Here is a 12,505-nt window from a genome sequence, read left to right on the forward strand (position 1 = left end):
CTCACAGTGCCAGTTCTCTCAAGCACAATGCTTCACGTGCGGGAAAACTGGGTACCTTGCACGTGTATGCCGAAAGGGGAGGACGAACAGCAAACAGCAGCAGCAGCCTGATTCAAACCCACGTACCACACAAGCCCGTGGCCAGGCTTCACGTCGTAGCTCAGAACCCGCCAATTTTCGACATGTGGCACACAGGCTTTGTACGGTCGTCTCTGCCGCCGTACATGCTGACCCTCGAAATCTGCGGGCACCCCATTTCCATGGAGCTGGACACAGGGGCCAGCATGTCTGTAATGGCCGGGAAACTTTTCAAGCGTACTTTCCCCAGCGTGTACGTCGAGGCTTCGGACGTGATGCTGCGCAGCTACTCCGGGCAACTATCCCAGGTCCAGCGTTAGGCACAGGTCACCATTCGCTTTGGCAACAGGGAGGCAACCCTTCCCCGAAGGGGTCGTCGCCGACGCTGCTGGGCCGAAACTAGATTCATGCACTGGGCGTTCGTCTGCCAGAGTACCAGGAAGCCAGCCTGCATGTGGTGCAAGACGTCCCCAGCCTCCTGACAGAGTTCAAGTCCCTCTTCCAGCCAGGGGTGGGCACATTTGCTGGCACGACAGCTGGCATCTATGTACCTGAGGGAGCCTGGCCACGTGTTATTTTTTCAAGCCTCGCCAACTGCCGTTCTCCCTGAAGGACAGAGTCACCCAGGAGCTGCAGCAGTTAAAGCGAGAGGGCATCCTGGTACCTGTCAAGACATCTGAATGGGCCGCCCCCATCGTACAAGTCCTCAAGCGAGACGGCAGTGTCAGGATCTGCGGGGATTTCAAGGTTACCATCAACCCCGTCGCTACCGTCGAGAAATACCCGCTGCCCCGTATTGAAGATCTCTGGTCAGCATTGTCCGGTGGACAGAAGTTTACCAAGCTCGACCTCAGAGATGCTTACCAACAGCTGGTGATTCAGGATGCCTCCCGGAAGTATGTCACAATATTGACAACTTCGGGGCTCTTTCAGTTCACGCGCTTACCGTTCGGCGTGGCCTCGGCCCCAGCCATATTCCAGTGGGATATGGACAACCTCTTGAGGGGCATGAGGCACGTCGCGGTGCACTTGGACGACATCCTGGTTACTGGCAGCGACGACGGGGACCACCTGCAGAACCTGCACAACGTCTTGGCACGACTACAGGAAGCCGGCCTCAAGCTCAAGCTGGAAAAGTGCGTTTTCCTAGGCCCCAGCATTGAGTACTTGGGACATGTCATTTCCCAGGCAGGCCTAGCCCCGGCTCCCCGCAAAGTTGATGCTGTGCTCAAGGCACCCAAGCCCCAGAACAAGAAGGAGCTTCAGAGCTACCTGGGCCTTATCAACTTCTACAGGAGTTTTCTGCCAAACCTGTCGCAGCATCTACAGCCGCTCCATCTTTTGCTTCGAGATGGTCAACAATGGGTCTGGAAGAAGGAGCAGGACCGGGCCTTCCAGCGCATCAAGGAGCTAATCACCAAGGCTCCAGTTCTGGTGCACTTCGATCCTGCCAAGCCTGTTGTCCTTACTGTAGATGTGTCGCCATACGGTGTGGGAGCCGTCCTGGCACACCGGGACAAAGATGGCCAGGTATGTCTTGTGTCGTTTGCTTCTTGACGGCTTCTGCTGCAGAGAAACGTTACAGCCAGCTGGACAAGGAAGGTTTGGCCCTCATGTTCGGTGTCGAACACTTCCACCAGTACCTGTGGGGCCGGAAGTTCGAGGCGGTCACGGACCACAAGCCGCTGTTGGGGCTGCTGGGGCCTGACAAGGCAGTTCCTGTGCAGGCATCACTTCGAGTGGTATGCTGGGCCTTGACGCTGGCAGCTTACAGTTACCAGCTGGTTTACCGTCCAGGAAAGGATCCGGGACCTGCTGATGCCCTGAGCTGCCTGCCCCTGCCAGAGGTGCCCGATGCTGTTCCAGAACCTGCTGAAGTGTTCATGCTGAAACACGCGTACCCGGAGGTGCTCTCCAGATCAGCGGTATCTCAAGCAACCAGCCGGGACCCAGTCCTGTCTCAGGTGGTCAAGGCGGTGTCCCGTGGAGAAGAATTGGTGAAACAGGCCTATAGCCACAAGGCCGCTGAGCTGACCTTGCAGCAGGGTTGCCTACTGTGGGGTTCTAGGGTGATGATCCCACAAAGTCTCTGGTCCAGGGTTCTGCAGTTGCTACATGCGGGTCATCCTGGGGTAGAAAAGACCAAGATGGTGGCCCAGTCCCACGTTTGGTGGCCTGGCCTGGACCAGGACATCATTCACTTGGTGCAGAGCTGTCAAATCTACCAGGAGCATCAGCAAGCCTCGTGTTGTGTGGAAATCACCCCCTGGCCGTTCCCACAGAAACCCTGGTCCCGCCTACATGTGGAGTTTGGGGGACCCTTCAAGGGCCATTACTTCCTGGTGGTGGTGGACGCTTTTTCGAAGTGGATGGAGGTTCTACCTGTCACCACTTCATCAGCAGGCGCGACCATTGCAGCGCTACGACAGGTCTTCGCCGCCCAGGGGTTGCCGGATGTCATCGTCAATGGTCCTGCTTTCGCCAGCGCAGAGTACCTGGCCTGGCTGACGAAAAACGGAATCCGCCGGATGATGGTTCCGCCGTACCACCCTGCTTTAAATGGTGCAAGCGAGCGGGTGGTGCAAACCATCAAAGACAAGCTCAAGAAGAGCCAGACTGGGGATTTCCGGACGCAGATTGCCCGCATACTATTTCAGTACCGGACCACGCCCCACAATGTCACTGGCCGTGCCCCCTGTGAGCTCCTGCTGGGTCGGATGATCAAGACACCCTTGGACGTCTTGCATCCGGACCTCCGAGCCACAGTGCTTTTGAATAGCTGAAGCAGAAGCTGGCTGCTGACCAAGGGTGCCGTCCCGGGCCTTTGCCAGACTCGGGAGCTCCAGTTTTTGCCAGGAACTTCCGTCCTGGCCCACCCTGGTCTGCCGGACAGGTGGTGTCTCCTGCCAGCGCCTCATCGCTCTTCGTCCGCATGCCAGACGGGGCCATGTGGCACAGACACGCCGACCATGTCAGGCCTCGCCTCGGGACCTGGCCAGCACCCTCGACTGCCACTTCTGAGTTCCAGCCCGCAGGAGGACTAGCGGCAGCACCAGTTGCTTCCAGCGGAGCACCACCCACCTCGGAGGCGGCAACCGTAGCCAGTGGTGCGGCACCCGTTGGACCTGTGTCAAGCCCAGCACCACTCATGAGGCCGACCACTACGGACCCTCCGGATGGAGCCAGGCTGGCTCAGGCAGCACCCGGCGTTGCCACACCCAACCCATCAAAACCGGTGCCTAGGCGGAGTACTCGACGGCGGAGGCCACCAGACCGTTAGTCGCCTGGATAGCAGGCACTGTTGACCCAGCTAGGGTGGAGGCAGAGCCTCATATTTTGAACATGGACGTTTGTTTTTTATTTAACAAACAAACTGGGGGTAAGGGGGTGTAGCAAGCATGTGACGCCCCCTCAGGCATAATGTTCGTTCGCCGCCAGGCTCGGTGGCTTGCTAAGCTCAGCAGGCAACATTGGTCACCGCACCGCAATAAACACCGCCGAGCACGGCTGCTCGGCAGTCAGTCATTGTTCAGCACCACCACACTGCGAAGCGCCTGCCTATCGGAGGGTGCCCGAGCCCTCCCTTATTCACGAACCCGGGTGGATCGTGACACGAACACATACAACAACCCAAGTGTTGTTGTAGTATGTGTTGTGTCTCCCGTCAAGTGCTCTCGACATGTGCGACCAACTGGCCCAATTCCAAGATATTGCTCAGGGAACACTGCTCAGCACAAGAACTCCAGTCGCCTCCCAGCCTGTTTAAGCTTGGCTGCTCCTATACGCGGTGATGCAGAGATAGTTTTCCTCGACAACCACTGCACTGGTTTTGATGAGGTTCCTTGAATTTAAATGAAGTTAAAATCTAGAGACTGAAAGAAACAAATTTATTATTTAAGCAACCGATCTTTCATTAAAATTCTTGAAATTTTCAAATTTCAAAAATTCAGATATGTTTACAACTCCATAACTCTGCAATAACAAAGGACATCACCAGTCTGTAAACTTCCCCTAATAATACATCTAAAGCAGAAAAAGTTGATTAAGTAGCACCACTCTGAAATGTATCACTAATTTGCGAGAAGCACATTTGCAAGACCATTGTAAACACTAACATATTCAGGTAAGTCAGTGAAACTTCATTTGGGCCTAGTTGGTACATAATTATGAACTTAAACTTACAGCGGAACCACCTAAGATGGAACACAAAAGGAAGATACGACATACTGTGTGTCGTACCTTCTTCTTGTGGTTTGTCTTAGGTGTTTGCGCTGTAAGTGTGCGTCGTATCTTCCTTTTGTGCTCCATTTTAGGTGTTTGCACTGTAAGGTTAAGTTCAGTACATTCAGGTAAGTTCTAAACCCATATCACGTTTGTCAGCTTTAGATGTTTAACAGATAGAGTTTACAAAAATAAGGTGTCTGTTTTTGTTGCAATGTTACCTATTCATAAACTTCGTGCTTCCACTATTCTGAAACTTTCAAGATTTAAGGAATTTGTCACGAAAATTACACATCTTAAAAACATTTTGCTTCTTCAACTCTCTAAAATTTACCTTAAATTAGCAGGACATTATAACAAGTGTCGCTGCACTCCCATATTTGAAAAAAAAACAAAATTCATAGGGAAAGGAAATTGCAAGAGGGAAAGGGAAATAATAGATGTTTATTACGTTAGAAAGGAAGGAGATAGATGTGTGAGCGCTCCCTCTCTTGGCTTGTTGAGAAAATAAATAGCTTTTTGCATGAAAAATTATGATGTAGCTGATCTTCCAGATGTATTCGCGACTCATGTACGCATGCCTATGCTGAAAAAAAGTATAAAATGGCTGGAGAATTTCAAATAAACTTCCAGTTGGCAGTCAGTGCTTCTCTGTGGTATCTGTTTCCTCTTGTCCTTGTTTTATCCGCGCTGTTCAAACTCAGTTCTAAATATGAAGCAAGTAGCCCTTATCAAGATATTACTAAAATTTACCATTCTTCCGAATGCAACATATTGTTACGGGGATGTTGGGAGTATACACTGAATTCTAATAATTGCTCAATTCTAATAAATGTAAGGCGATGCGTGTGTCCAGTGTTGTAAGAAATACCACCCTTCCTACGTACAATATTACCAACATACCTGTAGAAAATGTATCATCAAACAAATATCTTGGTATCTACATTACACACAATCTTACATGGAACATTCATATAAATTACATTTACCGTAACGCTAATCGCATTCTTGGGTTTTTATGGCTTAATTTTTCATCGGCAACTGCAGCTGTCAAATTATTTCTGTACAAATCCTTACTGAGGCCTAAACTTGAATATGCATGCTCCATTTTCGACCCTTCTACTCTAAAGCTAAAAAACACCATCGAATCCATTCAAAACCGAGCTGCTCGTTTTATTCTTTCGAATTATTCTCGTCATGCAAGTGTCTCGTCAATGAAACTAAACCTTGACTTGCCTAACCTAGAGTTACGTCGTAAATACTTTCGCCTATGCCTTTTTCACAAGATTTATTACTCTAACGAAGCACTTAAGGATGAACTAATCTCCCCGCCATCATACATATCGTCACGCACGGATCATCATCTTAAGGTTGAAGTTCCCACTTGTCGCACCAACGTTTATTTTGATTCCTTTCTACCAAGAATGACTAATGACTGGAACCGCCTCCCTGCCTCCATCACTGCCATTTCTGACGCCACGAACTTCAAGAATATTGTTAACGAATTTGTTTGTAATAATCACCACTCCTCTCTGTAATGCCCCCGGGCCTTGAGAGTATGACAATAAATAAATAAATAAACAAATTTACAGTATATATACAAGCAAAGTCAATGTGGTCAAGATGGCTGACCAGCAACAACACGCAGCAGCCAGCGTCTCGCAATCTTCTTCCTCTCTCTCTTCTGTCATCCTTCCATAACAGGACCCCTGGGTGGTGAAGCACCGTCTCGGCGCATGGTAAGCAAAGAACTGCGAGCAAAGTATGGCTTCAGCTGCGAGACGTGCACGATATCAACAGGTGGCGGACTTGAGGATAGATGAAACTGTAACGCCGCGATCTCGTAATCGACATTGTTAACTTGACGTAAGACTTCATAAGGCCCAGTGTAGCGAGCAAGGAGCTTCTGGGAGAGGCCGACCCGAAGATATGGTGACCAAAGCAGCACCCACGCACCTGGGGCGAACTGAACATCGCGATGCCACCGGTCGTAACGCTTTGCGCAGATGCTGCGAGGCTAATAAGCAAGATCGGGCGACTTGACACGCCATGTGAGCGCGATTGATGACTTCACGAGTGTACTCAGTGGCAACGTGGGGCACAGAAGGTAGGATAGTGTCAAAGGGCAAAGTGGGGTCGTGACCATACAAAAGATAGAAGGGTGAATATCCGCGGTGTCATGTCGGGACGAGTTATACGCGAATGTCACGTAGGCCAGCATGGTGTCCCAGTCACGGTGATCGTTGGAAACGTACATCGACAGCATCTCTGTGAGTGTTCGGTACAGACGTTCTGTAAGACCGCTTGTTTGTGGGTGGTAGGCGGTGGACAGCTTGTGCTCAGTGGCACAAGAGCGGAGGAGGTCGTCCACAACTCGAGACAACAACGAGCGGCCACGGTCTATAAGTAACTGTCGAGGTGCACCGTGCTGGAGAATGACGTTGTGAAGGAGAAAATCGGCGATGTGAGTTGCACAACTAGTCTGCAACACCTTTGTTATCGCATAGCGTGTCACGTAATCAGTAGCGACAGTGATCCACTTATTCCCTCTAGTCATCGTCGAAAAAGGGTCAAGCAGGTCAAGGCCAACGCAATAGAATGGTTCAGTGGGAACTTCAATTGGATGTAGTCGGCCGACAGGTGGCAAGGGCAGTTTCTTTCGGCGCTGACACAATTTGCAAGTTGCCACATAACAACGCACTGGTGTCGTACGCCGTCACATGTATGCAAAACTCTAAGGTGTCCCGCAGTCGGTGCATCGTGAAGTTGTTCGAGAACAACGGATCGCAGATGACTACGAAGGACAAGGAGCAACTCAGGGCCGTCAGGGTTGATATTGCGGCAGTAGAGGATGCCGTTATGCAGCACGAACATGCGGCATGTGCCGTGGGTACTGCCAGATTGCACTCCGGCGACGATGGTCTCTAAGAATGTGTTGCGTTGTTCAGCACACATGTCGGTCATGTCAGTCAAAGCCATCACGGAGGTCACCGGATCATGCGCAACAGGATCTGGAGGATCCACGGGGTGACACGAGAGGCAGTCAGTGTTCTTGTGCAGGCATCCAGACTTATAGTTGACAACAAATGAAAATTTCTGGAGCCGCAACGCCCAGCAACCAAGCCGTCCTGTGGGGTACCGGAGGGAAGACAGCCAGCAGAAGGCATGGTGGTCTGTAACAACCAAAAACCTGCGGCCGTACACATATGTAACTTGGCGACAGCCCAAACTAAAGCCAAGCACTCCCGCTCGGTGATGGAGTAATTTCTCTCAGCAGGTGACAGCAGGCAGCTGGCGTAAGCTATCATGCACTCGGTACCATTCTGCTGTTGGGCAAGAACAGCGCCGATGCCGTGGTCACTTGCGTCAGTGTGGACTTCAGTCGGTGCAGATGGATCAAAGTAGGCAAGTATGGGAGGGGTGGTCAGAAACCCGATGAGAGAGGCAAACGCGTGAGCTTGCTCAGGGCCCCATGTGAACGGCGTGTTCTTCTGTAGAAGATCTGTCAAAGGCCGAGCAACATCGGCGAAGATTTTGACGAAACGGCAAAAGTAAGAACACAGGCCGACAAAGCAGTGCACGTCAGAAGCAGAACATGGCACAGGAAAACTGCGTATGGTGCGAACTTTTTCCGGATCTGGTTGGACACCGGATGCATCACCGAGGTGTCCCAGCACGGTAATCTGACAACGCTCGAATTGACACTTCGTGGAGTTCAGTTGGAGGCCGGCTTTTCGGAAGACCGCAAGAATGGCAGCGAGTTGGGTAAGGTGGCTGCCGAATGTGGGAGAAAAAACAATCACGTCGTCAAGGTAACAGAGACAGGTGGTCCATTTGTAGCCTCACAGAAGAGAGTCCATCATATGTTCAAATGTCACAGGAGCATTGCATGGGCCAAAGGGCATGACTTTGAACTGATATAAGCGATCCAGTGTGATGAAGGCCGTCTTCTCGCAGTCCATTTCATCAACTGAAATCTGCCAGTAGCCAGATCGATCGACGAGAAGTATTTAGTTCCGTGCAAGCAGTCCAAGGCATCATCGATGCGTGGTATTGGGTAGACGTCTTTTCGGGTGATCTTGTTTAAATGGCGATAACCAACGAAAAAACACCAGGTACCATCTTTTTATTTTCACAAGGATGACAGGCGAAGCCCAGGGCTGGCTGATGGTTCGATGACTCCTTTGCGGAGCATTTTGTCCACTTCTGATTGGATGACTGGACGTTCAGTATGCGACACACAATAAGGATGCCGACGAATAGGATTCGTGTCTCCAGTGTTGACATGGTGAACAGATGTTTGTCCTAAAAGCTTCTCGCCGAAATCACAGACGTCGAGGTACGATTAAAGGAGGAGACGTATGTCCATGGCCTGTGCAGAGGTGAGGTCAGGTGCAATCATCTTTGCCAAGTCATCCGTTAGGGAATCAGAGCTGTGAGCTGCAATTGGCGCAAAGAAACTGCTCTCGGCATTCAGACTTTCAAGTTCAAATTTGGAAGTGTTAGAAACGCTGGCCAAGAACATGCCGGTTGGAAGCACTTGAGGGCACAGGCTGAAATTCAGAAGCGGAAAAATGATGTCATTATTAGTAATAGTCACCAGCGTATGCGGAAGAGCAACGTTCTGGTTCAAAAGCACGTCGATGATGGGGTGAAGGACATATTCACCGTTGGGAATCTGTGGCTGTACGGTCAAAGCGACGTAAGTGACTGCCTCAGGTGACAGACGCACATCTTGAAGCGAACAAAAGTGCGGTGGAGCGGTGCTAGGAGCATCAGCGACTTGGGGCAGTTCCAACTGAAGAACGCCGGTTGCGCAGTCGATGAGAGCGGAATGATGGGATAAAAAGTCCAATCCAAGGATAATGTCGTGAGGGCAGTTGTCGATCACAGCAAACAGAACAGAAGTAGGGCGGCCGGTTATACTTATGTGCGCAGTACACATTCCAAATACAACCAGCACACCACCGTCGGCCACACGAAGCACTGGTGCAGCTGCTGGGGTGAGGACCTTCTTTAAACGTCTACGTAGGTTAGCACTCATCACAGATACATGGGCTCCAGTGTCGACGAATGCTTGGACAGGTAAGCCGTCTATTTTAACGTCAAATACACTTCTCTTTGCGGGCACAGACAGAGGATTTACTGCAGTAGTGGGCAATGCAGCACCACCTCCGAGAGCTGCATTTCTTAGTTTTCCGAAAGGGTGCGGCCAAAAGCCACATGGGACGAAAGGTGACGTGGCTGCGGCAAACAGGCAGATGGGCGACGTGTTTGCGGTAAGCGAGACTGGTGTCCGCGTGGCGATGGTGAGCAACTGTACCACGTGTTCCTAGCAGAGTAGTCGGCGCTGTTAGATTCGGCGGTGGGCGAAACATTGCGGGCATTTCCATTAAAACTTCTCAGGTTGGTCGGCATGCGAGGTGTTGAGGGCCACGAGTTGCGACAGTGTCTGGCGACATGACCAATGTGGCGACAGGTGAAACATATCGTCTGGTCGTCCGCGGTTCTCCACTCAGTCAGGTTGCGATAACACGGAGAGAAGCGTCGGGGTGTAGCTAAAATAGTAGAAGGGCGTTCATTTGCTCTGGGGTTGGTGACAGCACAGACAGAGTGTAGGCCAACGTTTTCAAGTTCCTGTCGAACGATGGCTTGCACGAGGGGAACTGAAATAGGGGTAGCATCAGGGCTGCGCCAACAGAAAGCTGCGGGCGCCATCGCGTCCAGTTCACGTCGAACGATTCGCACATGTCCTCTGATGGTGACGCATGCTGCTGTGTGGGCTGATCTTCACACGTCGACATTGCGGCAGTATTGGGAAGTCTGGTGAATGGGTGCAGGACGCGTCGGCTTTTGGCCTGCTCAAATTGTCGGCACTCTTTGATGATAGCATCAACTGTAGAGCAGCTTTTGCACATGAACAGATTAAAGGCGTCGTCAGCAATTCCCTTGAGCACATGCTCTACCTTCTCAGCTTCTGTCATGTCGTGATTGGCTTTACGACAAAGCGCCAGCACGTCCTGGATATACGAAACATAGGACTCTGTGGGGGATTGGGCACGAGAGGCCAGTTCCTGCTATGAGGCAATTTTACGGCCGGCTGATTTGTCAAACAACTCTGTTAACTTCTCTTTACATTGGCCCCAGCTGGTCAGCTCCTCTTCATGGTTCTCGAACCACACCTTTGCCATGCCTCTTAGGTAGAACAACAGGTTAGCTAGCATAAGCGTAGGGTCCCATCTGTTGATTCCACCCACACGTTCGTACATAGCCACTCACTCTTCAATGTCGGCGCCATCAGTCCCGCAGAAATTTCCGGGATCCTTGGGTTGCACTACTACAACTGAAGGGGACAGCGTTGTAGCGGGTGATGGTGACATTGGAGGCGGCAACGATGTTGATCCGGAGTGCTCACCGTCATTCATGGTGAGGATGGTGATGCGACGTCCACTGCGGAGCTCCGTTTCCAGCCGTGGTACCCTGCACCTCCCACCAATATGTTACGGGGATGTTGGGAGTATAGACTGAATATATTTACAGTATATATACAAGCAAAGTCAATGTGGTCAAGATGGCTGACCAGCAACAACAGGCAGCAGCCAGCATCTCGCAATCTTCTTCTTCCTCTCTCTCTTCTGTCATCCTTCCGTAACAATATTTATTCTAAATTCGATCAGGCATTTGTCTCGAATGAATTTCTGCCCCTTATATTTATTTGAATAGGGAAATTGAAATTGGCCCTGAGCTAGAGCTACCCTCTTAACTATGTTTCGCTGAAATTTGAGTTGTTCAAGGTAGCAATGTAGCTGTTTATTACATTGCCTAAGGGCTCCCATTCGTAAGTAGTGTTCATACCCAATAATTAAAGAAAGCGCTTTCTAGTTGTTGAGAAATATAATAAACTTGTATGTATATTTTGCAGAAGTAGGGATTGATTGAGCTGTTATCTGAGCCCTTTGGCCAAACTGCGCAGACTGAAAAGTATTTTTTTGCATCCTCAGCAGCATGCCATTTCCTGAGCCGCGAGATAGCAAGCAAGCAGCAACGCACTCTTGTCGTACGGCTTGGGCTCGATGCGCAGCTTGAGGCAGGGCTCGGAAGAGCTAAGGAAGGCAGCATCCAGGTCCCAGTCGGAGAGCAGGCCCAGGTACGCATCGCCGCCCTCGTCATCACGAGCCAGGTAGCTCACCGTGAACTCCCTGCAAGAAGCAGCATTGCTTCAACCTATACTGGCCCTCACAGGGGCTGTCAGGAGGGCATGAAAAATTACAGAAATCCTTGCACGTGATAGACACCATTATATGCAAGGTGTTGTGCGATCTCTGTGTGCTTTAAAGGATGCATCATTAGATTTTGGTGGAAATGAAAAAAAAAAGGACTATTTATTCAGATACAAGCAAACATACTGTTCGCATCTAATGAATACATTGTTGTGCCAAAAAGGAAAATAAAGACTTGGGAGGGAGAGTATGAAACGACAGATTATGTGGTAAATTCCTTTTTGGCGCAACAATGTATTCATTGGATCCCAACCAACTCGCCCAGCGACAAGTTCTACTCATACTGTTTGCAGTTTAAATCCAAGTTATAATTTTAGATCGCTATAGAAAGCAGTAAAAATTTTCACGATGAAATATTGGTACTAGCGTTCTAGTGCAAGCAGATCGATACATGCTAGTACAGGATACTAAATAATTGAAATAGCATGTCTTGTGTTTTAAATGTGTTTGCGCTTTCTTCTATGCATACTACAATGTAAAGAAAGTTCACGCTTACAGTGATGCTGCCTCCGTGGCAATGGCACATTCATGGCATCCCTCATGGCGGTGCACATCGGTGCTTTTCTATACAGCCGAACCCACTTATAACCATACTGGTTTTAACAATATATATCGGTTATAACAATGAGAAGCTGCTGCACCATTAACTTTTGTATGTTTTCCATGGTGATGGTGAATAAACCATTTAATACAATGCCTCGATGCTGCATTATCGGTTATAACAATGAAGTCTGGATGCTGGGTGTCCGAGTCGGAGGGTAGTGAAATGCGAAATCCTTGAAAATAAAAAAAGAAAACGAGAAATTCGAGCTGTTGCACGATGGGCCGCTGCTCAAGTTTACCACCACCACCAACAGCCACCACGCGCTCATTTTCCAGTCGTCTCCATGTGCCTCTCTGCCGCCGCCCTTCCACCCCTCCGAACA

At 50.1% G+C, this 12,505-nt stretch overlaps 1 protein-coding gene across 3 annotated transcripts in view; it reads right to left on the reverse strand.

The window, feature by feature from the left end:
* Nucleotides 1-12,505, reverse strand: part of LOC126529733 (TBC1 domain family member 25-like) — a 170,594-nt gene that overhangs the window by 70,024 nt on the left and 88,065 nt on the right. For all 3 annotated transcript variants that reach the window (XM_050177234.2, XM_050177235.3, XM_055069953.2), the window contains exon 3: nucleotides 11,350-11,498. In XM_050177234.2, the coding sequence (XP_050033191.1) occupies nucleotides 11,350-11,498 (149 nt within the window). The remainder of the gene's footprint in view (nucleotides 1-11,349; nucleotides 11,499-12,505) is intronic.

This window comes from Dermacentor andersoni, chromosome 9, assembly GCF_023375885.2.
Source record: "Dermacentor andersoni chromosome 9, qqDerAnde1_hic_scaffold, whole genome shotgun sequence".
Lineage (NCBI taxonomy): Eukaryota > Metazoa > Arthropoda > Arachnida > Ixodida > Ixodidae > Dermacentor > Dermacentor andersoni.